This window comes from Musa acuminata, chromosome BXJ2-8 (assembly GCF_036884655.1).
Source record: "Musa acuminata AAA Group cultivar baxijiao chromosome BXJ2-8, Cavendish_Baxijiao_AAA, whole genome shotgun sequence".
NCBI lineage: Eukaryota > Viridiplantae > Streptophyta > Magnoliopsida > Zingiberales > Musaceae > Musa > Musa acuminata.
Genome location: NC_088345.1, coordinates 29,930,425 through 29,957,700, shown reverse-complemented (window position 1 = coordinate 29,957,700; position 27,276 = coordinate 29,930,425). Strand labels below are relative to the sequence as shown.

At 35.0% G+C, this 27,276-nt stretch overlaps 1 protein-coding gene across 1 annotated transcript; it reads left to right on the top strand.

The window, feature by feature from the left end:
• LOC103994873 (TITAN-like protein) lies at positions 1 to 22,871 on the top strand. The gene is made up of 8 exons (XM_009415326.3): positions 1 to 665; positions 892 to 1,018; positions 2,800 to 3,151; positions 3,272 to 3,339; positions 14,713 to 14,749; positions 14,851 to 15,269; positions 21,081 to 21,175; positions 22,174 to 22,871. The coding sequence occupies exons 1-7, from the start codon at positions 346 to 348 to the stop codon at positions 21,144 to 21,146; spliced, it is 1,389 nt and encodes a 462-aa protein (XP_009413601.2). The 5' UTR covers positions 1 to 345; the 3' UTR covers positions 21,147 to 21,175; positions 22,174 to 22,871.
• Positions 22,872 to 27,276: the final 4,405 nt, after the last annotated feature.

Sequence of the window (27,276 nt, the reverse complement as noted above, 5' to 3'; positions counted from 1 at the left end):
TTTTTATTTTTCCATTTTTATTTCTCCTTTTTCTCATCCTCCCCCTCTCCTCCCTCCGCTCCCGACGGAGATCGCCCAGGCCTGCGACGCCACCCGGTTTCCCTCCTCCTGTCACTTTGCTCTCTCTCAGTCCCCCGACCTCTCCTCCACCCTCCAACTCCTCTCTGTTGCCGTTGCGGCCCCCGCTGACGCCCTCCACTCCTCCCGTTCCCAGGCAGAGTCCATCCACGCCTCCGCCTCCGCCCCCGCAAACCCTGCTCGCGCCGCCGCCTCTATCCGCTGCCTCAAACACCTCTCCTTCCCCGCGCTCTGCTTGTCCGTCGCCTCCGCCGCCCTCCCCGCTGCATGCAGACGGCCGTGCTTGAGTCAGCGTTGCCCTTCTCGAGTAAGAAGGCGATGTCGAAGTCATCGGGAGAAAACGGACAGGATTTCGAGTTTTGCGAGGTGTGCAGGTTGAATCACGACCAAGGGCGCCGGCACAAGTACTTCCCCTCCCACGCCCGCGCCCTCGCCGCCGTCCTTGCTCGCTTCCATGGGAAGCTCTCTGACATCCGCTTCTTCCTTCGTAATCCCTCCTCTCTCAGCCCTGAGCACGCCGTCCTCAACCACCTTTGGTGCCTCTTTTGCCGCTGCGACCTCCGCGAGCTCGGCAGCTCCTTCGCCTGGTAACTCGTAACCCCTTCTCTCCTTCTCCTATATTTCTTCCTCTGTCGAGTGATTTCTAGGGTTACTGATCTGAGATCGGTTGTCGCCAATAGAGTTTGATGGCTGCAGGTCCGAGATTTTTACATTTTGTTATATTAGTGTTTCTCTTTTTCGGATCGTATCTTTGTATCAAACAATAATCGGTCAAAGGTTTATATATTAGATCATTGGGTATATGTTTTGCAGTAGCAACACCATCAAACATCTGGCGAGCTCGGAGCATTTGAGGAACCTGAAGGAGTTCTTGAGGAAACATGGGGGAGGGATGGATCGGGTAGATTCTTTCAGGGTTTCTGAGGCGGAGCTCCTCAAGGTGACCAACTCTTCTCTTTTGCTTGAGGATACGGTTGAATTTAGTGTTGATTTGAGCTAACAATCGAGAAGGGCATGTACTGCATGATATATGGATGCAGCTGCGAACCACAACAAAGCATGTGCAAATATATGGTTTTGAGAATATTTTTGATCAACTATAAATACCTAATGAATTATGTAATGGTTGTCTTATGACATGAACAAACACCATGAGGTGGAGTTACTACCTAAACCATGATTGTTGATAGTCTATAGATCTTTAGTAAATAAGATTTGCAATGCAAAAAGCATTTGTCATACAAGTCAAAGTCACATGATATGCAATTCTTCTAGCCTTATGGACTTTTGACTAGAAGTTGGTAAACACATACTTGCAGTTCAGAAATTTATATTGTTCATGCAAGCTTCATCTTTGTAGCATTTTAGGAAGTCAAAGAAAACAAAACTGTGATATCTTATCATGGAAAGTCCAAGCTGATAATTGGTTGATGAACATGCAAAATTGGGACACTTTAATTGGCCCTCTTTGACAAGTGCCATGGTCACAATGTGCATCATTTTATTTCTTATTTTACCTTTTCGGAAGTATGGATTGTGTAGGATATATCATCACTGACAAACCTTACAAATCAGCTTTCTGCGTTGAAGGCTAATTTTTCTAAATTATTCTGTATGCTGCCATTAACTCTTCAACATTTCTCTTACAAGACCATTAGAAGCATTTATACTGTAATTTGGTTCTGTTGTATGTTATATCCTGATACAACACCTATTTTTCTCCTTGAACTTGGGGATAATTTCTTAGCTGTTTGCAGAATATAAACACTCGAACAAAAAGACATTTTAATTTATTTGACACAAATCTAAATCACATATATCTTTGTATGGTTATCAGTATGTTTTATGTAAGTTGATTATACATCTACAAAGAAATTGGTGATTTGGGCCTTAAACAAACTCTGGTTGTGTATATCAAAACATTACTTTGTTTCATAACAGCAAAACATATGAATGGGCAAAAGTTCTGAGTCCTAGGTGGCATATCTGAGCATGATGTGATGCTACTTTGTGGCTTGCTTCTGCTTGATTATTATAAGCTTTATCATCAATTTTTAAGCTAAATACAACTTTCTTTATTTCTTAAGTCATACTTTGAGTACCTTTTTATTTTATAAATGGTAAATGTTGAAAGCATATTTTGATCCCAAGACCTTGTAATGATTTGACAAAGCCTTTATAGCTAAGCTAGCTAGCGCCTTTAAAAAAAAAGGTGGGATGACATTGCTTCATAGAGAATTCCATGGTTTGATACTTCAGCCATCAATAGAGTTCTCATGGTTTTCTGGGCTTCTAATTCAGTGGATTCAAATATTCATTTAATCTGAGTTCAAATTGTCACACCTGTTATAAACTAGTAGTTGTAATGGCATCCAGGGTTGGATGGTTCTACTCCTCATCAGTTGGGGTTAGACGTCTTGGATCACGTGGTTCTAGGCCCATTATGTGTTAAGTTAATGGGTTTGTTTCAGGTTAGATTGTGACATATTCCTATATTCCAATGGAAATCAGTTTGACTGTTGTTTGAGTATGAAGGACAAAGTAGCTGTCACTTCTCATAAGGCTGTATTATACTAATATCTGTGTTTCTGTATTATATTGAAGTTTTCATAATTTCCTAGAGTTATTTTACCTATTGGAAAGCAAATTTTGTTGGGTTACTTTATATGTCCATCCTCAACTCTAAAATAGTAGTTATTTGGTTGGTTTTTGCAATTGCAGTGGGAGAAAGGCTGTGAAACTCTAAACAATGCGACAACATCATCTTGTGAGAGGTCTATAGGACCATCAACCGGTTCATCGAAAGATATCCAATATGCACTTACCTCTAGTGATATGGACAATTTTGAAAAAAATTCTATCAATTCTTTTGTTTCAAATGCTTCTCATTCTGTTATGCCTTTACAATGTCCTACAAATGAGAATTATGATAATCAACATGATCCGGCAGTTAGTGGATCCACAGTTGGAGGTTTCATCCCACATATTGCTACTTCTTGGTCCGTGGATATACAGGGGAATATTGGCCTTCCCGGCACCTATGTCTTTGGTAGTGTTTCAAGGCATTTATCAGGTCGGCCCTCTGTTGTTTTTTAAGGATATTAATTTTTTCCTTCTTTGCGTGGGAATGCACTTGAGATTCTTCTTGTTAATTTGTTGATGTTAGTTCTTGATGATGCCTTTATTATTTCAGACGGACATCTTTCATGTCTTGCCAGTAATGCAAAAAGCTTAATTGGTTGGCCTCTACGCAATGTTATTGTAAGTTTCCTCTTTTATCATGTATCTCATGTTTGAAAATTTCATATTTGTTGCACTTAAACAAGAATTTGATCGAAGCTTTTATGACATGTATCTCTCAACGTTGCTTCTCATTCAGGCTTGGGCTGTTCAGAAAGAGTTATGAACTATAGTTTACTAATCATGTTATTGCAGGGAAAATTCAGTAACATAATCCTGAATTTTGAATGGCTAAAAGGCTAACAAAACCTAATCCATTTGATAGGTATATGACGAACTAAATGTATAATAAACTTAAGTGCATTACTCACTGAAGCTTTTTAACACATGAAAAGTTGGTATGCCACAACTTATTTAAATATAAACTCTAACTAATTAAACTACTACAAAGGCAAAAGAAAACCAATACGATTAAACCAAAAAAAATGAAAAAATGAATCTACATCGAGATCCTATGGTGAAGAGTTTGCCAACAATTATAATAGTTCCTTGATAAGAATGTTAGAGGCTTTAGTGGGCAATTATTATACTCCAATGTCATTATTTTTCTCTCTATTGTTCATTTTTTGATGTAAGAATTTCCAACAGAATTATTGATATGCTTATTAGAATATTATATGCAGCATGGAGTCCTCTAGATTTTTGATGCAGGATCAAACTTGGATATGTAATTTAAAACAAGGACTACAATTTCACACAGTTTGGCTTGTACTGACCTGTATTTATAGGTCCGAGCCTGAATTAAGACGACTGATCTATTAGAGAAAAAAACTTAAAAGGTTAGTGCTTCAGTTAGGGCTTCGAATGTGAGCCCTCTTTTTCGTATGTCAGGAGTCGGAATTGTGAGCTGCTGGCTACCATCTGCCCCTCCTTCCTCCTAGTCGCCCATTGGGCGCGTGGACCTCATGTACATATCATCCTTCTCTTCCTCCATTGCCTCATCTTTTTTCTTTTCCTCTTCTTCGTATTCCTCCTTTCTCCTCTTCTTGCACTACCTCCTCTTCTTCCTTCATCTGCCTGCTCCTTTCTCCACTACCTCCGCTTCTTCCTTCATCTGCCTCCTTTCTCCACTTCCTCCATCGCCTTCTCTTATTCCATGTATTTCATAGCTTTTTTTTCTTCTTCTTCGTTATATATTGGTGTTCTGAGTGTCGGTATACTGATACTGGCATACATACCAGTCCAGCTATGGACGGGTAGAGTATCCCGATATAAAATCATAATCCTTGATTCAAAATATTTGTCAGTTTTCTTAGATCTTAACTTTTCTTGAGAGACCTTTGGATTTCTTTGTGAGGTACTCGATTGAGATCCTCTTGAAGCTATTCATTACTATAATATCTTAAATAAAAAATAAAAATAACTAATTTCATAAATATAGCAAATATTATTAGAAACCAAAATTGGTGGATACCTGATATTCAAAGAATAAGCTATATATATTGTTTTTTGTCCTAACATTCAAAGAATAAGCTATACCTGACATTCAAACCAAAATGAAGTGGAGTATTGTTTTTTGTCCAATGATTAATAAGAATTTGGTAAATTAAATTATGGAGATGAAGATTCGTTTGATTTTTTTTCCTTTATATATATATATATATATATTGTTACTTTCTCAATCATGATGTCCTACATGTCATATACTAAATGAAGACGTGGCTTATTCGTGCCACAAAATCTAAGCATATCATAAATAGATCCAGTGAAATTAAGAATATAATTAATATTATCTCACCAAATATCATCGTACACATTTTTCTTCACAAATCTTACTTAACCAATATCATCCTTGTAACATGACCACTTATCACTAATAACCGTACATTAAAGTCCACCTTTAATAAATTTAAACATTTTAAGCATAACAATTATTGAGCTAAAATGTATATTAACTATAGAGAGTAACTTCAGTAAAACAAACTTATTAAATTTGACCAATATCATAAAACAATGATTTAAAAAGCGCTAGGCACTCGCCCGAGTGAAGCGAGACGCTTTAAAATATTAAAATATAAAAATATATAATATAATTAATAAATATAATTATTTAAATAAAAATATGATATTAAATTAAAAACAAGGATTAGTAGTGTTAAAATCTAAATATTATATTATTAATCAAATAAATAAAGATTATTTTAAGAAATAATTAATAAGCTACTGTTAATAGTATATTTACTGTTAACAGTAGTAGGGAAGAGTAGAGACCGGTAACAGGCGGTCCGCGTACCGACAACCTGTCAGACCGGTACGTACCGCCCGTACTGGGCGGTACGGTTCGATTGAACCAACTAACGTAAATTTAAGCAGTTCAATCGTCTTATATCAATTAGGCGCTCGCCCGAAGCACCCGATGCCTGGGCTCGGGCGAGCACCCATGTGACGCCTCATTGAAGCATGTCGCTTGGTCCTTAAATGAGGCGCTTGGGCCTCGCCTCGCTCGAGTGCCTAGGTGAGCGCCCGAGCGCCTTTTCAAATCACTGTCATAAAATGATTCATAATGAAACTTTTTATCATTGCAACATCACCTGCAATATCAGAGATCTAACTGCATGCATTATATGTTAAGATTTTATTCAATATCTTTTACTGTACAAATATTTTTTAATGCTAGATTGAGATATGGTTGGACTCCATATTTTTTTTATCATAACACACATTAAAGATCTATCTACATGCAATATATTTTATAACACTAGATTGATTTTATTTATTAACAAATAAATAAATATTATTAGGATTGTATAGTTCATACTCTCAATTTAGCATTTAAAAGTATTTACGTTGCAAAGAATATTAAAAATAATCAGTTAACATATGATGCATGCAGTTGAATCTTTGATAAAAAGTTTCATTATGAATCATTAAATGAGATTGTCTATATTTAATGAGTTTGTGCTTATTGAAGTTGGTTACTCTTTATAGCAGATACACATTTTGGCTCAACCAAGGTTTGTTGTACCGTGACATACCGCTTGGTATGGTTGGTACGTACCGATCTGACATGTGACCGGTACGGGCGATACATTGGTACGCCCCAGATATCATGTGTCGGTACGCTCAATATTGCTTGGTACAGCTTGGTATGTATTGTACCGATAGTTGGTCGGTACACCGCTACGGATCGGTAAGGTGAACCATGGGTTTAACAATTATTATACTTAAAAAGTTTAAACATATCAAAGGTGGGCTTCAATCTATAGTTTTTAGTGATCATGTTATATGGATGATAATATTGATAAAGTAAGATTTGTGAAGGAAAAGATGCTCGATGATATTTGGTGTGATAGTATTGATTATACTCTTAATTTAACTAGACCTATTTATGAAATGTTTAGATTTTGTGACACGGATAAACTATGTCTTCATTTAATATATGACATATGGGATAGTATGATTGAGAAAGTGAAAGAAAAGAAAAAAATAGACATGAAGGAAAGAAATCAGATGAATCTTCATCTTTCTATGATGTAATTAAATAAATTCTCATTGATCGTTGGACAAAGAATAATACTACACTTTATTGCTTGGCTCATTCTTTAAATCTCATGTATCTATTAATTTTGATTTCTGGTGATATTTGCTATATAATTAAGTATATTTATAAAATTATTATTATTTATTTATATTTCAGATATTATAGTGATAAATAGTTTCAAGAGGATCCCAATCGAGTACCCCACGTAGAGATCTAGAGGTCTCTCGAGAAAGACTACGATGTCTAAGAAGATATTATTCAACCACTAAGGAGAGTACACGTGTTAATGCAGAATATGTTAATTTTTGTGGTAGAGTTTGATTCTTTGTTGATTATTATTCTTTGCACAATTGGCTTTAAAATTACTTGTGTAGCCTTCCTCTTCATCATTTTGCAAGAGAAATTGGAGTATCTATTCTTTCCTGCATCCTCTTAACGGAACAAAATGACTCTTCAATGAGAGGATTTGGTATTCATTCATAGTAATTTCTGTCTTCTCTCCAAGAGAACTTCGCAATACTTAGGGGCAAGGTATGCAATACCGTACCGTACCGGTGTTTCGAGGTTGGCTCGGTACAGTACGGTACCGGTGTACCGAGCGGTACACTAGGACGTACCGAGCGATACATCCTGGTATATCGAACAATTTTATATATTTTCTTCATTACTGTAGCACTGTAGCACTACTACAGTATAGCAATGTAGCACTGTAGTACTGCTACAGTGTAATACTCTAGCAATGTAGCGGTATCGAGCGGTCCGCGTACCAGTATGCCGTCGAACCGGTACGTACCGCCCGTATCGGGAGGTACCATTCGGTACTGCATACCATGCTTAGGGGGACAGATTAAGACGTGAGATTTTGTTAGAGATAAATTTGATTCATTTGATGCTGGAGTACTTAAAGTTGTGCATTTTTCCTTGGATGAAGCAAAGCTAGAAAAAAATATTTTTGATGATGTTGATGAATCATCGGATGAAGATGATAATGATGTTCAGAATGAGTCTTAGTGATTATTAAAAATTATTTAATGTACTTAATCAAATTTGGATGATTAGATATAGATGAGTTTAATTGTTTCAACTTGTATGATGATATTTATTTGTTCATATTGCTGAGCTTATAAAATATAAGTATAAATACTAAAACTCATATTAATCGTGTGTATATATATATTAAAAAATACACATGTTCTCGTTGTGTTCGTATCTTTATTTTTTAAAAAATGATGTGTCGCTATGCAGTGATTTCAATAGGCGCTCGGGCGCTCGGGAGAGGTGAGGCGAGGCCCGAGCGCCTCGCTTCATGTCCAAGCACCTCGCTTCAAAGAGGCGCCTCCTGGGCGCTCGCTTGAGCCCAAGCGTTGGGCGCTTCGAGCAAGCGCCTGGGTTAAAACAGGCAACCGAACCAGATTTTTTGGTCTGGTTGGTCTTCGGTGCTTTAGTTGGTTTAATCGAACCAACTAAATCACTGATATCAAGCTCCCTCTTGCGATTTCCTCGACTTCCCCAACCCTAACACTTGCGATCGTGATTTCTTTTCCGCTGTCGTTGCTCTCTTACTACTGCTGCCATTGCCACTACTATCGCTATTCGTCGCTGCCATAATCGCTGCTCGCCGCTGCCACAATCGTTGCTCGCCACTGCTGTCATTGCTCGCTGTTGCTATCGCCGCTCTTGTTGTCGCTCGCCGCTCCCCCTTCAGCTACGGCTGTCGCGTGCTACCGCTATCGTTGCCTCAGTAGCCTCGGTCTTCTCACTATACTGTTAACAATATATTAATAGTATATTGCTAACTATATACTAATAATAGTATTTTTATTTATTAGGTTAATAATATATTATTTTGATTTTAATACTATTAATTTTTATTTATTTAATAGTATATTTTTTTATTTAAAAAATAAAAAATACTATTATGATTTATTTATTTATTGTGATTTTGTACCTGATTTTCTTAATTTAATAGCATATTTTTTATTTAAATAATTATATTTATTAATTATATTATATATTTTTATATTTTAGCGTTTCGCTTTGCTCGAGCGAGCACCTAGCGCCTCGGACGTTTTTGGACCTTGACGTCTTTTGACGCATACCGTTTTTTAAATCACTGTCGTCATGTACACGTTGTGTCATGTTCATGCTTCTTAGATGAGAACAAAGCAAAGCAACAGGCCACCACCAAGTATAACCTTTTAGAACATATTTCATAGGATAGATGTTTTTAAACAAAAAATATAAACTTTCTGCAATTTAGACTTATAACCTTTATCGAAATCTTATGGTGATAATGTGGAGGCTTTCACTGGACATTTGACTGATAATGTGTCAACCCAAAGTTTTTCTCAATCTTTTCCAAACCAAAGTATGATTGATTTGCATTCGTGGGGATTTGAAGGTGGGTCTAAATTTGGTAGATCTCATCATTTATTGACAATAATTCTGGATGATTTGTTGCCTGATCACTGGAAGACAGGAACCTACAGAAGTAATTTCTTCATGTTAAAACAACTGAAGTAAATCTACCGCTGATAGTTTTAATCAACTCTTGGGGATGTCTGAAGTTAGGTGGTAGCAGCAATGTAAAGGAAAGAAAATAGGAAAAATATAGTGGAGAATGAAGAATAGAAAGGATGTGCAGAAGGCCAATTGCACCTAGTGGCAGGGAAGGTGGGATGTGGGTTTTGAAATCTCAAATCTTCACAAATCTGTGCTCATTAATTAAGGGGTGCATTAACAATTACCTATTATAGGTTTGGATGTGCTTTTTCCAGGAAATTAATTCCTTTCAAGTGTCTATATTTATTGGTCTCAAGATATCTCTTAGTCCTTTAAATTTGATTTTGTTTTTGTTGCACAATTTGATTTGGTCCAGAGCTCCAAATTGTCCTATGTCAAGGGACAGTTTTCTATATTGTCTTGCATTAGATAACTACATTGTCTCTGCTGTAGGTTTCTCCTTTCCATAAACCAGTAGGGGCTTGGCAACTTTGGTTCATCATTTTATTAGCACAAATCAAAGTTTCAAAATTTGACTATTGGGGCTAGAGATGCTTCACTATACTGAATTTTATTTTTCATACCAAAATCAAGGTGATTGATGTTAATTGGTCGGGATTAATTTAAGTTGTCCACTTAAGAATCTCTTGGTTTGGTCTTGATCAACTATAGTTGGTAAGGATTAATCAATCTTAACCAATGTTGATTGATCTTGGTCAATTATAGTTGATGCCATCCATCCTGAATGATCCTTGTGGATTATGATCAATTGTTATTGATTCTAGTTGATACTTGGTTGATCCGGTTAGAATTGAGTTGTTTCTAATTAATCCATGATTAATGCAACAAAATTTCTAGCTATTCGAATAAGTCCTGGTGGATATTGGCATATTCCGTATGATATCAACTGTTGTGCCTATTCTACCTAATCTTGAATACTTAGTACAACAACAATAAAACCGTAAGTCTCAACTACTTGTGGTTGGCTACATGGATCTTTTGCTGTCATTGAAATATATAAAAAGCCATATGTTATTTAAGTTCAAAGTATTTAATCTTTATTTATAGTTTTTATTAAAGTTTTTAAGGTTTTATTTTATTTCTTCATAACATTAACATTAATTATTTCACCTCTTCTGACTATCGCATCTGGAGGTCTCCTCAGCATATTCTCATACTATCTTAAACGATTTTCTCTTATCTTATCATATATCGAAGTGATAACTAATTGTTCATGAATAAAAGTATTTCTTTTCATATCTTTTTTAGTAGCTCTACACATCCATCTTAACATTCTCATCCCGACAAAATAAACATTTTGTATATGTTTTTTTTATAATTTCTCAACACTCAAATCCATAGAGTATTGTTGGTTTTATAACTGTCTTATAAAATATTTCTTTTAATCTTAAAGGTATTAGATGATCACTAAAGGCTCTTGACTCCCCTCATCATTTTAACCATCCTGTTTTGACTTTATGAATAATATCTTCATTGATCTTTTTAACTTATTGAATAATTGATTCAAGATACCTAAAACTTTTACTTAAAGAGATTTTTTGTCCATCCAATTTAACTATATTCTCTTGTATTTTTCTAGAATCACTAAAATTATATTTTATATATTTAGTTTTTGTCCTATTTAATCTAAAACCTTAGTTTTTAAAGCTTGCCTCCAAGGCTCAAGTTTATTATTAATTCCACTTAGGCTCTTATTAACTAAGACGATATCATTAGTAAATAATATACACTAGGAAGGTCTATCATGTAAGTGACTAATAAGTTTATCCATTATTAATATGAAAAGTAGGGACTTAATGCGGATCCTTGGTGTTAATCATATGTTAATAGGAAACTCACTAGACATACTCCCTATAGTTTTAACACTAGTAGCTACATTATCATAAATATTCTTAATAACATAAATATAATTAGTGAACACGTCTTTTTTTTTTTTCTAAAACCCATCATAATAAATCTCTAGGAACCTTATCATAGGCTTTCTCTAAGTCAATAAAAACCATATGCAAATCTTTCTTTTTCTCCTTATACTTTTTCATTAATTATCTTAATAAATAAATATCTTTTATAGTTGATCTTCGAGGCATAAAACCAAATTGATTTTTAGAGATATTTGTTTCAAGCCTTATCTTACTTTCGATAACTCTTTTCAAGAGTTTCATAGTATGACTCATGATTTAAATTCCTCTATAATTTGAACAATTTTGTATGTCACCCTTATTTTTGAAAATTGACACTAAAAAACTTTTTCTTCATTCATTAGGTATCCTTCTGAATCTTATGATTTTGTTAAATAAGCTAGTTAACTAAGTTACTCTCTTGTCTCCTAAATTTTTCCAAACCTCAATAAGGATACCATTAGGCCCCACACTTTTAGTTATTTTCATCTTTATTGCGTCTTTTACTTCATTAGCTCTAATTTTATGAATAAATCTATGATTATTAAATTTACCTCTATTATTTATCGTTAAATCTAAGTCTTGTTTGGAATATTCATTAAATAATTTATAAAAATAAAATTTTCATGTTTCTTTAATCTCGTTATCTTTAACAAGTATTATTTGTTCTTCGTCGTTAATGCATATAATGTTTTTTGAATTCTTACACTTTCTTTTCCTGGCTTTTGCAATTTGATATATGTTTTTTTATCATCTTTAGTGCTTAATTTATTATAAAAATTATCATAAACTTTGTATCTTACCATACTAATTGCTTTTTTGCCTCTTTTTTAGATTCTTTATATCTTTTAAATTTTTTTCTCATTATTATTATTTTATCAATCTTTAAATCATGATCTTTTGATAAAAATTAGTTTTTTGAATTTCTTTACACTACCTCCAACTCTCTTTTAAGGTTACATATCTACCTTTAGTTTCATCAAGAATCTCTTTGTTAAACCCATAATCTTATTAGTCATCGTAGTCCAAATAATATTAATATTATCTTTAGTTAAGTTTGAAGTCATCTTTCTTTTCATCTTATTCTTGAAAGTATTTACATTATCATCTTTAAAATTCCACCATCTAGTCCTAGTAATTTTTTCTACTATCTTTTTCTTATTTTATTTCTATAGTAAATATCTAATACCGTCAACCTATATCGAATACTTAGTCAATCCTAGAAAATTCTATATGATGATCCTATTTGCAGTCAAGGGTATGTGACGCATGCCTGTTTATATCATCCAATCTGATCACGAGCCTGATATTGATCACTAAATGGTAGCCAAAAGTGAATCCTTCAAGCTTTTTTGTGTCGACTCCAATCAGTATTATCGACTTATTATCAATTTGTGTCCAAGTATGGCAAACTATACCTAATAGATACCATCCTTTCACTGTTGACTCTTCATTTCAGTTCATTTTATCATAATGATTGTTGCGTAATCAAATCAAAGGCATAAAATTTCATGCTTTCTAAATTGATAAGGGTGGACATCTGAAAGAAGCTCTGGCAAAGAGACGATCAACAAAATACATTTAATTTCTGATTAAGCATGTAAATGTTTTTTTTGCACTCATTTCATTTTTTTCTTGAATATACTCTGTTTTTCTCTTGTTTTATGCTTTTAACTTCTCTTATTTCCATGTTTGTTAGCATAAATTGCTGAATACTGGCTACCAATTTTCAAATCTTCTTTAGGGAACTGATCATAAAATAGTGAAAATTTCAAAACTAAAGTTTTTGGGCCTTGTTGAAATCAAAGGTTCACTGACTGTTCTACTTATTTGGGAACCCTTTTCTTCTACAGTTTTTTCTCTGTTTAAGTCAGAACCATTGTTCCAAAATTAAAATAATTATCAGTAAATAGAGTCTGCTATTTGGTTACAGTGCAAATTAACATTTAGTTTCAGGTTGATGCCGGAATAAACTTTTTTTTGCCGGAGAGTCATTTGGTTTAATCATTGTTTGGACACTAGTAATTAATTGACTCTTCTTTTCCAAAGTTTACAATTCTTCCTTTGACACTGCTAATGATTGCTTGAACTCTATTACATATTTTTCTTAGCCAGCAAAACCCACTCTATTCACTCTTGTCAGTAATCTTTTCCATCTGTAAATCTTGCTAAGCAAAGATTTCTGTAATCTATATTCTTGGCATAGAACTAAGATGATTTTCAAAATTATTCATTTTATATTGGGGTGTGTTCCAGAATAAACCAGCTTGTACCAACCCATATCTCCGTTTTATAAACTTTGCTTTTAACAAACCTACAATCTATTTATTTATTATCATCTAGCTCTTACTATCATCATGACTTTTGTTACTGAATCATGAAAAATATCTTCTTCCTGTATGGATCCATGTTCTGCCTTTTTTTAGTCCTAAATCAGTTTGGCACACATCCATTTCTTGGCCGCTTAAGGTTTCACACATCTCTCAAGTGGGCTACTGACTTGGCTTTGTTCACTCAACAATGATTGAATCCAAATCCAGAAGTGTCTGAACTCCCCTTTGAGATAAATGCATCGGTTATGCAGACAGCAAAATATTCTCTAGCAAAAGAAAGCACCGCCAAGTCTAGATCTCCTTCATAATTGTTCTCGGTCTAATTTGCTTTCAAGTTTCATCAGAATCCTTCAGGCTTCATGGTTATGCATTGTACTCAACCTAAATGGCTAGTCTCCCTTACCCTCAATTATCAACTCCATATGTCATACTGTTCATCTCTAGTGCTAAAATTGAGTAAAGAGTAGTATTACAGGCCTTAAATGTTGTTTTGCTGATTCTTTTTTTGTTTCTTGTCTGGTAATTTTTATCTATAAGGTTGTTGGTATTCTGAAGTTTCCTGAACTAACATATTATTTGGCTGATAGCTTTTTGTATCTCACTACTCCACCAACAGTTATCTTTGATTTTTCTGTTCTTCTTTGTTAACCTGTTATTTTCTATCCACATCTAGTAACATTAGTTCTCTAGTGTGCGGTCAAATTTTCTCCCAGTAATTTGACATTTTGATGCTTTTTTGGCCTTTTCTTATATGCAGAAAAAAACGCTGATATAGTCGGCTGATATATGCAATCAAATGTTCATTTCTCTTTTTAATACATGTGTTGGCGTTTAAAGTATTACAATATTAGTGATAAATTTTGGAACCATTTCACCTATTCTATTTTTCATTTTGAGAACTTTCATGTGTCCTTTCATGTCCTTTTTTCAAGAACTTTCATCCGTCTAATACCTTTGTTTGTAGATCAAGTTTTTGAATTTTTTTTTGCAAATTATTTGAACTTTTGGGAGAATTGGTTAAAAAGCTGTAGGAGACACTCTAATGTGCACTTGCTATAGATCTAAGATCATAATTGCTTACTTAATGCCTCATATTATATTGCCTCTGTAAACTTAATCTGTATGTAGAAAAATATTGATGTTATCTTTTGTGCATCAGGATCAAAGGACTGATTCTAATGGGGGCTCCAACGAGGGTATTTATTGTTCCAGAATATTTTTTCTTAAAAATTGTCTTGGTTATCAGGAATATACCTGTTGTAGTTGCTGAAAACTATCATTTTCTTCTGGTGTATAGTATTGCAGAATTTCACGCCAATATCATTGCCTGCTGAAGCCTGTCAAGCAAATATGCATACTGGTGCTCCACCTCCTTGGTTAGAAATAAGTGAAGAAAATATGGCAAATAACGATCCAAATGTTTATAGACTTGCGCTTCCATCATCTAGCACTGGGAAGTCAAGAAAGCTGAATCCAAAACGTGTGGGAGCAGCATGGGCAGATAAAAGAAGAGCTGAGCTTGAGATGGAGAAGAGGGGAGAGACTCTTCCAAAAAGTTGTGATGCTAACTGGCTTCCTAATTTTGGTAGAGTTTGGCAAGCAGGTACCAGGAAGGAATCTCGAAAAGAATTTGAACTGGAGAAGAGGAAACTTCATGAGAATGAGAGTCCATCAGGGTTTTCATCTAAGATACATCCCTACATAAGCAAACGAATGGTAGGATCACTGCCTCCCATGCTTTCGACTATGCTTTGCTTTCTTGTCAGTTTTTCTATTTTCAAAAGTTCACTATGTGCTCATAGGCAGATAAAAGATTTGTTATAATTTAAAATATGCCTTTTACCTTTTTATAATGCAATTTGATATATGAATAGATGAATAAGTTCAGTAGGTGCTGCACAAGATTTTGTTTTGTTACATGAATAGATATATAAGATGAAAACTGGATCATGTGAATGTCATGCATCTTCAATATATTTGTCATTGATGCAGCATGCCTATGCTCTAAATAAGTGTGGTTCCACCTTTTTGCTTGTGATTGCTGCTGATGCACACTTACCAAGAAACTCTGGTTGGTTGGCTGGCTTTACTTGTTTACTTGACCAAGCAAAGAGATGCTTAGCTTTATTTATTGATCTAACTTCTAAAGTGCATATAGGAACCTTTTCAGCTTTATCTAACTTTATCCAACTTCTAAGTAAATACAATACCTATGAAAGTGCATCTAAGATTGGAAATTGTATCTTATAAACATGAATTTAGTTTAAATAAAAAACAAAATTATGGCAATGATGTTATGCTTTAGATTTTGGACATGATGTTGAATTTAAATTGATGTTGATAGTATGTCACTAATTTCTGTTCTATATGCTTTTAATTATGTGACTATTCATGATTTTTTTTAATTTCGAGAATTATTTCCATATTCTAATTTTTTATTGATTTAATTTTTAAATTCAATTGTTATCAAGTTTTGCATTATGGATTGATGATTAATAAACTAGACTAATGTTATTCATTTGTTACATGATTTGTAGATTATTTGGCAAGAAACTATCTTTGACTATTAATTTTTGAATTTTGGAATAATCTGTATAAGAAAAGAGTGCTTTGTCCAAACCCCAGTCTAGTCAGGCCTAGGTTATTGGCTAGACCCAGCTCTTGTGTGAGCCAAACATGATGCCGACATAGGTTTGATGCACGTTAGACCTAGCGTGAGTGCGGGTCATACTTGACACAAGCATAGGTCCAGAATGGGTTAGACCCAGTTTGGGTGCTGACTGATTCCAAAGAGACTGTGACTTCTACTCCAGCCTATGCAGGCGGACCTAGATCCGATCTAAGTGGGGTGCTGGCTAGGCCAGCCCAGGCCACGAAACAGTTGGAGCGGGGATCTGGTTCTCGATGTTGAGCAGTCCATTATAACTAGGTGTTGCCACATTGACCACATTAATCTGGGCTAGGCGGCTCAAGCACATGAACTTGTCTGGCTTGTACTAGGTTGATCCAACCATGACAAGGTGCAAATGGGTTATCATGTGCCTGACTTTTTGTGCAGGCATGATCCAATGGGCAATTTAGCAAACACGACCTAGAGTGCGCATCCTTGTGCGGTGGTCGAAATTAATTTATGTTGGCTCAAATTTTTGTTCAACTTTTATAGATCTGACTTGATTATTGATTTTCACATGGTCATGGAGGCCTTGCACCGTTTGTTTTGTTGTTATGTCTTGAGGGCACTTATTAATGATTGAAAAGTGATGCATTTAAAAACATATTTATGATTATTAATGATTTCAATTTGTTAATATTTTTCATTTGGCACTTCCTTGCCGGTATAGAAGTCATGCATTTAAAAACATATCATGGATTCCTATAATAAACATGGTCGTTAATGGTGCTCGGCTGCTCACCTAGGTGCCTGGGTGAGGCGAGGCGAGAATCAATTTTCTCGATTTAGGTTCTAATCGGGCATGGTCCAGGTATTGGGTGGCTCAAGTGAGCACCTGAACCAGATCAAGCAGGTTCAAACCTGATTAGACCCAATCCTGGTTAGATCAACAGTAGTCTAACCAAACCAAGCCTGATCTAAAACAAAACCCGTGATACCGTTGGAAACCTGATCCCTACGAGTGACCCCATTGGTGATCCTCCTCTTCGTGTGTGTAAGGCAACCAACAATGATCCTCCCTGCTTAATTGCGAGCATCAATGAGGTAGCTAACAGGGAGGGTGGAGGCGGTGAACACGCAACACATAAAGAGGGAGAGGTGCTTGAGGTGGTCGTGGGCAACGATGACACAAGTAGGGTTTACTGCGATAGAGGCGAGGGTAGACTCAACATGGGAGCGGGAGGAGGGGAGGGCGTCAGTAGGGGCCGTGACGACAACGAAGAGGAGGTTAGGGAACTGGGAGAAAGTATAGTGGCAGGAGGAGGGGAATCGGATGGCGTCAGAAGCCTATGCAATCTCTAGCATGAGCGAAGGAGGGGGAGAGGGGGGCAGACGAGGGGAGGATGAGAAAGATGAGGAAAACAATGAAAAAAAATAAAATGGTGCCACCCGAATTTATTTTAAACCAAAGTCACTAGATTCAAATTCTAAAGTGCTAACCGCTAAACTATAGAACCTGTTTGTCTTAATTTTTTTTCTTCTTTTCGGCCTAGTTCTAGTTATAGGGTGGAACTGAAATTGATCGGTTTGGTTCAGAATCATGGAATTATTGATCGATTCTGGTTCTAGTTTTGATCAGTTCGATTCTCAGTTATTGAACCATGGCTAGGTTTATGTGCAAGGTAGTCGATGGTCGGTAGGCAAACCATAGGTGGTGCCTCCCATCTCATGAGTGACGATACCTCTCTCTCTCTCTCTCTCCCCCCCCCCTCTTGGTGGTGCGCCTCTCCCCTCCGCTTTTCTCAATTGGCTTTGGGCATCCATCTCCATCGTCTACCCCCAACCACCGCCCCCCTCGTTCCCTTGGTAATCAATCGCCATTTCTCCTCCGACCCTCTATTGGTATCAGTCATTACTCGTCCCCTATGTTCTTCCCCTGATAGTCCCTCTTCTCTCGCTCTTTCTAGTAGAGCCGTTGCGGCCCTGCCTCCTCCCCCATCACTTTGCTAGTTTTGGTCGTCGCTTCTCCCTCGTGCTTCTCTCTCTCCCTAGCACACATCTTGTCCCTATCCCACCCTTCCCCGTATACCAACCTCATCATTGAAAACCCCCCCCTCCCCTTGACAAACCCCCCCTTCTCTGCATCTTTCTCTCCCTGACAGCCCCTAATCTTTATATTGGCGAGTGCCTTGATTCGTTGAGATGAGCACCTAACGCCTTTGACATTACTGGTAGTTCGTGATGTATTATGTGATGAATAAATGAATGGTTGTTTGACCATGTAAATGAAAAATAACAAATATGATATGTGATGATGATAGTTTTTCACATTTGTTTCATAGTGGCTAGTACTAGTGGTATGATTCAGTTTAATTATTATCGAGCTGTCCATGAGCCTTTGGAAGGAACATGTCTTGATCTTGACGGATGAGAGATACCACTCCATAAGTTGTTGAGAGTGTGGTTCATCAACTATCATTTTGTGGAGAATAAAAATCATTTTGAGGAGGTAAACCGTTCCATCAACTGTCGGGAGAGCATCTGACAGTCTTTGTTGACTGATGATGCTAGATGTTTGACGATTATGCATGTGAGATGATGTTATATTGCATGAGATTTATGTATATATTAGATAAACAATATGATTATATATATGATATTTTAATTTATTAATTGATGCATTTGATTAAAAAAGATTTGTATTCTGGATTTTAAAAATTTTCAAAGATCCCTACTATTGGTGAACTATATCTATGTATTATATTTTCAGGGTAGTCTTTTGACAGCAAAATATACGAGACTCAAAGGAGAAAAGATCATCGTTTACCGCTAGTAGCAGCATCTAAGATGTTTAATATTTGTGTTTCGGTTAGAGACAATTAGTCATTGAATATTTGAATTGTGACAAAGAAGACATGAATATTATTTTATTAATAAGCTGGATTAGTTTTGTTTACTCTTGATATTCTTGTGAAGATTGTAATGTTTTTTTATATTGTTGTTATGTGGATTTTGAATTCGGGGAACGACAATCTTTTATGCTATCAGACCATGGATATGAGCTTGTGTGTATTAGGTTGTATGATTTGTTATCATAAGTTTAGAACCTTGTATGTGATTATCTGGTTGTAATATTGTAGGGAAGATTACTGCTTAAGGTGGTAGAGTTAGTGGACATAATCCCACTGCTTCATGCAGCCTTATAGTTCCTCCATTGAACCTGAATGATGAGCTTCCTCTGATTCTCTAAGTTCTGCATGAGCAATCTTAGTCTTAAAAAAAATTCTCAACCTCCATAGACTTCATTGAATCTAGCAAGCGACCTTGCAGGCAGCCCTGAAGCTGTGCATGCACATCAAAATATTCATGAAGTTCTAGATGGCATGAGGTAATACTTTCAGCTACAGGAATGACAACATCGTGGAGTATGCCATACTGAGCTAATCATGGTGTTAACTCCAGACTAGTGATTCAAGCAACTTGGCCTCTCTGCTTTTGATGGTGGATCTGATCCCTTATGGGATGATGGTTTTGTCAGGTAGAAGACCTGTGAGGCCATTGGATGCACTAAGGAACAGATAGTGACCACATCTTTATTTTAGAAGGTAAAACATATGCTTGGTTGACTACTAAAATAAAAAAATAGAAGCCACAAAGAACAATAGAATTTTGTTACCTGGGAGCAGTTCAATAAGCCTTTTAGGACAATACTTTCCTACCGCGATTCACCATAAAAAAGAGTTTTTTAGTATTTATTATTTCACTTAATTATCCCAATTTTGTTCATATATTATGATAGATGATGAATAAAAGCCAGACACTTTAAAGGGGATTGTATCCATATATGGATAGTGTTTTAGAACTTTAAAGTCGCAATTACAATGGAAATTTACTCAGGCAAATCTAATGTACATATATATACCTTTTGAGACTTCCAAATCTTGTACACATATATACATTTTCAGTGAGGAGCATATTTAAATCTTTGAAGATCAAGGAAACAGTGCTGGAATTATTTAATGTGGATCAACCAAGTGTAGCTTGCCTTTACTCGTCTCTTGCATATTTGAGTGCTCCACCTTTGGGCATCTTTCATTTATGATGGGTAATAGGGCTGGCCGCAGTACATATTAAGCTTGTCTTCAACAGTGGAAAAAAAATAATTATGTTTATCTGCATTGCTGTCTCACATGATGCAGTTATCCGATCAAGTTATCGAAATATTTCCGTAAGGAATATGATGCCATTTTTTCCTTTCTGAATTGTTTTCCTTGGATCTATTCTTGGTGGCATGTAATCGACCTTTTCCCTTTATTGTTCTTTAAGAGAATGGTATTCCTCCCCTGTATCTAATATTTTTAAGAGTTGATAACCATCACCATTTTCTTCAAGGCATATATGAGATCTTTTGTTTGAGCACTAATTTTAATTGTTGAAGTGGCTTGTTACATGTATTTCAAGATGGGTAAATCTTTTCCAGTATTAAGTATAATTATTTTTCTTGAACGAGAAGTATACAACAATAACAAGCTGTGACGTCCCATCTGTTTGGAATAGGCTAGCTCAATGAGAAGTTTCACAAGTTTGAACTTTTAAAAATTACCATAACATTTGATGCGAACATAATGATTACTATTTGGTTATTGGTTCTGACTGAACTCCCGATTGTTGAGAAAATAAATCAAATTTCTTGTGTGTTTTTGTTAATAGAATTTTGGGAGTTCTGTTTCAGCTGATTATTTTATGTAATGCAATTTCTTGGACAAGTATTGCAACCATAGATTCTATAACTTTAGCTTGTTGTCAGGGTATGTTGCTTATATCTGTCTATACACTGCTTGTAATTCCTCTTATATCATTTGTAGCCATGGGCTTCTTGTACCGTCATATTTTTATTGTCATTCTTTTCCTTGCAGTGTGTACGCTCTGATGAAGATTGTGTACCTAATGGCCATGTCAAAGAAAACAGGAACACATTATAGCTTAGGAAACAAAATCTCACCAGCTTCTGGTATGTAGTGGCTTTTCTTGTGATTTTTAATAATATATCTGGTAATCTGTTGTAAGTTGTTTAAGAGTAAGCACAAAATTATTTTAAATTACAATTGTGTAATATAAGATTTCTTTTTTGTACAGTATCCAAAACAGGCTTTTGTAATTTTTATCATCCTTGTTTACCATAGCTAGAAGAAGACTGTCATCAGTGAACTTTTTTTTTTTTCTTCTAGCCACAAGTAAACTGACCACTGTTGCTGGAATATGCAATGACATCAAGCGTTTTGGACCTTAAATTGACATGTGCAGATGTTGATAGCCAGTTCTTTGGTTACGCAAATCACATCTTAATCTTTTTGAGATTAAATGAAACCAGTAACAATGGCTATTTGCTCCCAAATCTATTTGGGAGTAGAAAGTCTTGGTCGTCTGACTTGATGTCGTTGCTCTAGTTTCTCTAACCCATGGATTAAAGGATTAGAAACAGAGTTAGCAACTTATTTCTATATAGTTGGCCACCATTAAATTTCTTTTAAAACTTCTACTAAAGGAGCATTACCTTTTAGGGAAATGCAAGCAGTATCATAAGAGTGCTCATATGTGACTGGGAGACCACATTCCAATCAATCCTTAACGTTGCCGCTGTCATAGTTTTCCCACAGTCAGCAGCCTGCTTTTTTTTTTTTTAAACTTGTCTGAAGATGTTATTAGCACCTTTCTGAAGGAGATGGCAAGTAGTTGGCACAAGTGCTTTATAGCTCAATCATGTTTATTTTTAACTTCCGAAGATGATTTGCGAATTCACATCAGGTAAGAAAGATACTCATAACAAAAACATACAACAGAGTTGTAGGCTCCAATTTTCCTATGAAATTCTGTAAAAGTATTTTTGAGATGGGAGCAACTATATTGCGGAGCTTCTCTTACTCTTCTTGGCAGTCACCAGTGATAGATATTGCCACTTCATAATTTTATCATGAGCAAAGGATAAATTTGTCATTATTGCCTTAACAGATTCCACATCAGCTTCCTCGTGTGAGACGAGTAGTGCACCGGTGAGAGTTGCAATCATATAACAGCAAGAGATTTCAATTGTGGCCATACACGTGAAGAATTATTTCGCATGGAAGATCAAATTTGGGTTTCTTTTTATTATCTGCTGCATAAGACCGAGGTATGCAATGATTGCTCATCTGAAAGCACTAGCCAGGTTTTCTATTAAGACTCAGATGTTGTGGTATTTGTCCTGTGAGGGCATGGCGTAACGATTGCTCATCCAGAAGCGCTAGAGAGTTTTTCTATTAAGATTGAGATGTTGTGGTATTTGTCCGATGAGAGCATGGCGCAACAATTGCTCATCTGAAACCGCTAACGAATTTTTCTATGAAGACCGAGATGCATCTCAATGTCGTCCATACAAGCTTGGTGGAACTCTATGAAACAAAAAATGCTTTGCCAGGAGATAGTCTGTGCATGAGGCAACGGAAGATATGGGGTGATGTTGAAGGAAAACCAGTAAGGATAAGAGATCAATAAACACCAAGCTCAATGACAAGATAACTGGTACATCGGTGGAAAACCATTATTACTATGTCTATTTTATGCTGAATTTGAAATAATTGATTATCCAATTTGATATGTTTTTAGGCAAGTTCTTTCAACAAAAACATTTTGAGTTTATTTTTTAGTCTAACAGATTAACTTTGACCAAATCATCTCAAGCTTTTATAATTCTAGTTGAACATGATTCTAACGAGAATCGTAATGATTTTTTTTCATTTTATGATAACTTTAGGATTTTTTTAATCAAAATTGGCATGTTTCTTATATGTTGTGCACAAAATTATTTCAATTTCCTTTTTAGTGTAACAAAATCAACTTGGATCAAACTTTCTCAAATTTTCATCATTCTACTTGAACATAATTCAAACAATGGTTGTATTGGTTTGTTCATTTTATGATGAATTATTATCAAAATTGGCATTTTTTTAATATGTTCAATGCATAAAATTATTTCAATTTGTTTCTTTGTGTAATGAAATCAAGTTTTATGAAACTATCTTAAATTTTGATAATTCCACTTAAACATAATTCTAACAATGGTTGTACTATTTTTTTTCTCATTTCATGATGAATTTAATATTCTTTTTATTGAAATTGACACATTTTATAAGTTGGATGAATGAATGAATTTTAATTCATTTTGAAGTGTAATAATGACTTGTGTATAAATTATGAGAATGAGGAGGATGAGGTGGTGGAGGTGAAGGGCGAAGAGGAGAGGGAGGCGAAAGAGGAGGATGAGGACAAGCAGAAAGAGGAGTGGAATGATGAGTAAGAGTAGGAGGAGGCGAAGTAGGAGAAGGGGGAGAACAAGAAGGCAGAGGAGGAAGAGGGCATCCAATGAACAAAATTATTTAATTTGTTGGTTTAGGAATGTGGGACTAGTTATCCACATTTATAATTATGAAAACTTTAGCAATAGAAGAGGAAAAGGAGAGAAGGAGAAGGAAGAGAAGAAGGTGAGGAGAAAGAGGAGAGTGAGAAGGTGGAGGCAAAGGGAAGGAGGAGTAGAAGAGCGAGAAGGTAGAGGGAAGGAGGAGAAGGAGATAGAGGAGTGCAGGGAAGGGGGAGTGAGTAGATTGAGAGGGTAGTGGAGGAGAAGGCGTGAAGGGAGGAGGTGATAGAGGAGGAGGAGGGACGACCATTTAGAAAATTTTGAATGGATTCATTAATCAAGCTAATTCAAAATTTTAAGAAAATATTATTAAAATTAGGGATAAAGAAATAATTGATCTATTTTTTTAAAAAAGAAAAAGATACTTCCCCAAGTTTGGGAAAGAGCCCTAGCGAGCAAAATTAACTAAAAGGTAAGTATCCCCATTTATTAATTTAGGAACATGGGACCAATTAATCATATTTATAGCTATGAAAAGTTATGCAATGATAGGGGTAGCAAAAGGGGAGGAGGAAGAAGTGGTAGAAGAAGGGGAGGTGGCAGAGAAGAAGAAGAAGACAACCGAAGAGAAGTGAGAGGAGGCGGAGAAGAGAAACAAGGCTTAGGAAGAGGAAAATATTATAAAGATACATTGATGTAAATCAGTTTAAATAGTTACAGAAAAATTACAAAGATTAGGGATAAATTAAAATTTAGAAAAAAAATAGATATATGATAAATTTTCAATAGAGGGGTGCTTTCTAATAAAAAGTGATTATGAGAATTTTTTTCGATAAATTACATATTTTTTATTAGAGATTTTTATTTGTAACCCCCTCTTTGTTATTTACAATCTCATTTTTAAAATTTTTAATATTCTAAAGATTCTCTGTAAATGTTCATTTTTTTTTTTTTCCTTTTTCATTCTCTTCGAGCGACGAGTAGCATTGAAGAGTGATGCCCTTATCTACATATGTTGGATTGTCGAGTGACATCCGTCAAATAACAGGAGGTGGGGGAGGAGGAATGGAGTTGGTGGAGACCAAGGGCAAGGGGGAAGTGGAGGAGGCGAGGGAGAGAAAAAGGAGGAGAGTGGGGGAGGAGGTGGAAGTACGAGAGTGAGAGGTGGAAGAGGGGAGGGGGAAGAGAGTAGGGGGGAGGTGGAGGGGTAAGGGAGAAAGTGGGAAGAAGCAGGGGTTGCGGGGGAGAAATATATATATATATATATATAAAATTTTAATTTTTATAGATTTTTATCTTAATGCAGAATTTTTATATATTTAAAAATTTTTATCCAACTAATTTGATTCAATTAAGGAATCCAACAACAATGCCATATTAATATATAAGGTTACCCTAGAATAACATAATGGAAAAGTGGATCAATTTAAAATATTTTAATTGGTAAACAAAGTGACATGCTTTCCCCATTGCTGGATCAATAAATGACAAATAAAATGATATGCTTTTACCGTTATAACATCTGCATAAACTCCTATATTGCATGTATATATAAATAAATACTTTTTATGATAAACTCATCTTCCTATGGTCTCATAATGTACGACCCCATAATTAGTTTGAAAAATTCATAATATTTGTAATAGGAAATCATAAGATATTTATGAACTCCATATCATATATCATAATATATATATGTATTCTCATACCGCATATCATATAAAAAAATACATAAAATATTTCACGATGAAAGCATTTTAGTATGGCAGATGCCTAATAAGGAGATAAACTTATGATTTAAAGTAAATTAGAATACACATATGCAAGGATAATTTATAGTACTTATAATATATTTCATATCATATTCACATCATATTTTATAATATATATGTATACTTCTACACTACATGTCATAACATATTTGTGTATTCCTATATTGCATATCATAACATATATATATACACATTCTCTCATCGCCTGTCATAACATATAACATATATATACACTTCCATATCACATATCATAATATATACGTGAATAACACATCATAATATATTAGTATACTTCTACACCACAATGTATATGCATGTTAGTTATTTTCATTGTAATTCATATGCTCTTTATTCTTATGTAATGCATATATTAACATTATATTTATAGCTATCTCATGACAATCATCTCATTTAAAACATACTTTATATCTTGAATACCCATAATTTATATGACTACTATTTTATAGTTAGTTAAGCTTATACTTACTTGATTCAACTTAAGATGATGTTTCCATCAGAGTACCACTACCTCAATGATTAAGCATGCTAGGGAATTAAAAATATATAAAATTAGAGCACAAGATCATGATATGCTCAAAGTAAAAACCTTTCATTTTGAATCACTAATAACTCCCACTATAACTAATGATTTGTAGCAAAATTTTGGTAAATCTCTTTGAATTAGATTATATCCAATCGGAAAATTCACTTAAATTTCACCACTAATTTGCCAACAATTCCACCTATAATTAAATGACATTGTTGCTTACCGATCAAATAATTATATGATTTTGTGAAATAATTTTATTTCACTATTGTTGTTGATCAAACCATCTTATATTATCATAAATTTTTTCAAGAACTTAGGGGACATACAATAATTTTAGCTTAAAATAAAATTATTAGGATGCTAAAGTATTCTCATAATTCAACTACCATGACCTATTCTATGCTATTAAAACTAGGTTGAGACTAGATATACAGAAATGACATTCACTCAATTCTAAAGCCTATAAAACCCTAAGAATCTTTTTAAGATATATCTAAAGAGCTAATTATATCCTTAAGAGTATCAATTCAACTTAAACAAGACCTCTTCACTAAAAATAGAAGATTATAAGCATCTCAAATTAGAACAATCATAACTTTATACACAAGTATTAGATTAAAGCAATACACTACAAGCTTAGAATCATAACAAATTTATACACAATATGCCTAAAATTCAGAGATTAAATTAAAGCATAGGTTACTCAAAAGTATATGAACTCATTAGCCTATAAACTACTAAACTGAAACTTAAGTATAGCTAGGGGAAGAATTAGATATTCTTACCTTGTTCTTATGTAGAACCAGGGTCTTTGGCCTTAACGAAGATAAAATGCAGAACTGAGAGGGTTGCTGAAGGAGAGAGAGAGTTTCATGACTTGACTTGTTAGGTTGGTGGGGAAGATAAGACCAAAATTTTTATCTCCACTTAATGATCCACTGCTTCAGTCATGCATAAGTAAATCAATATGCTATCCTCCACACAAATATTATGTTTAAACATTAAACTCACTTATTTTAAATATGATCAAACTAAGCATTTAGAATCAATTAAAACCTATTATTATGTACATACTTATAACTTAATATAATCGACTAGCACACTTATACTTATTGGAAGAATGCATGTTTTCATTACTTATATATATACTTCAAATAATATTTGAAAGAACTTTAAGAGTCAATAACACGAGTACAATAATATCGCAAATCTCACTTGGTATTATTGTTTTTGACCCAAAGGCGGAGGATGGATGCGATGAGTTGGTTTCGACTCAAAAGGATGAAGACTACGGGAGCGACTACGATATTTTGACCAAGCTTGCTGACCTCATCTTCTCGTATTCTGTCACTTGCACGGGCTGTTGGTGATTTCGAGTACCCCCTTTTACACCAAAC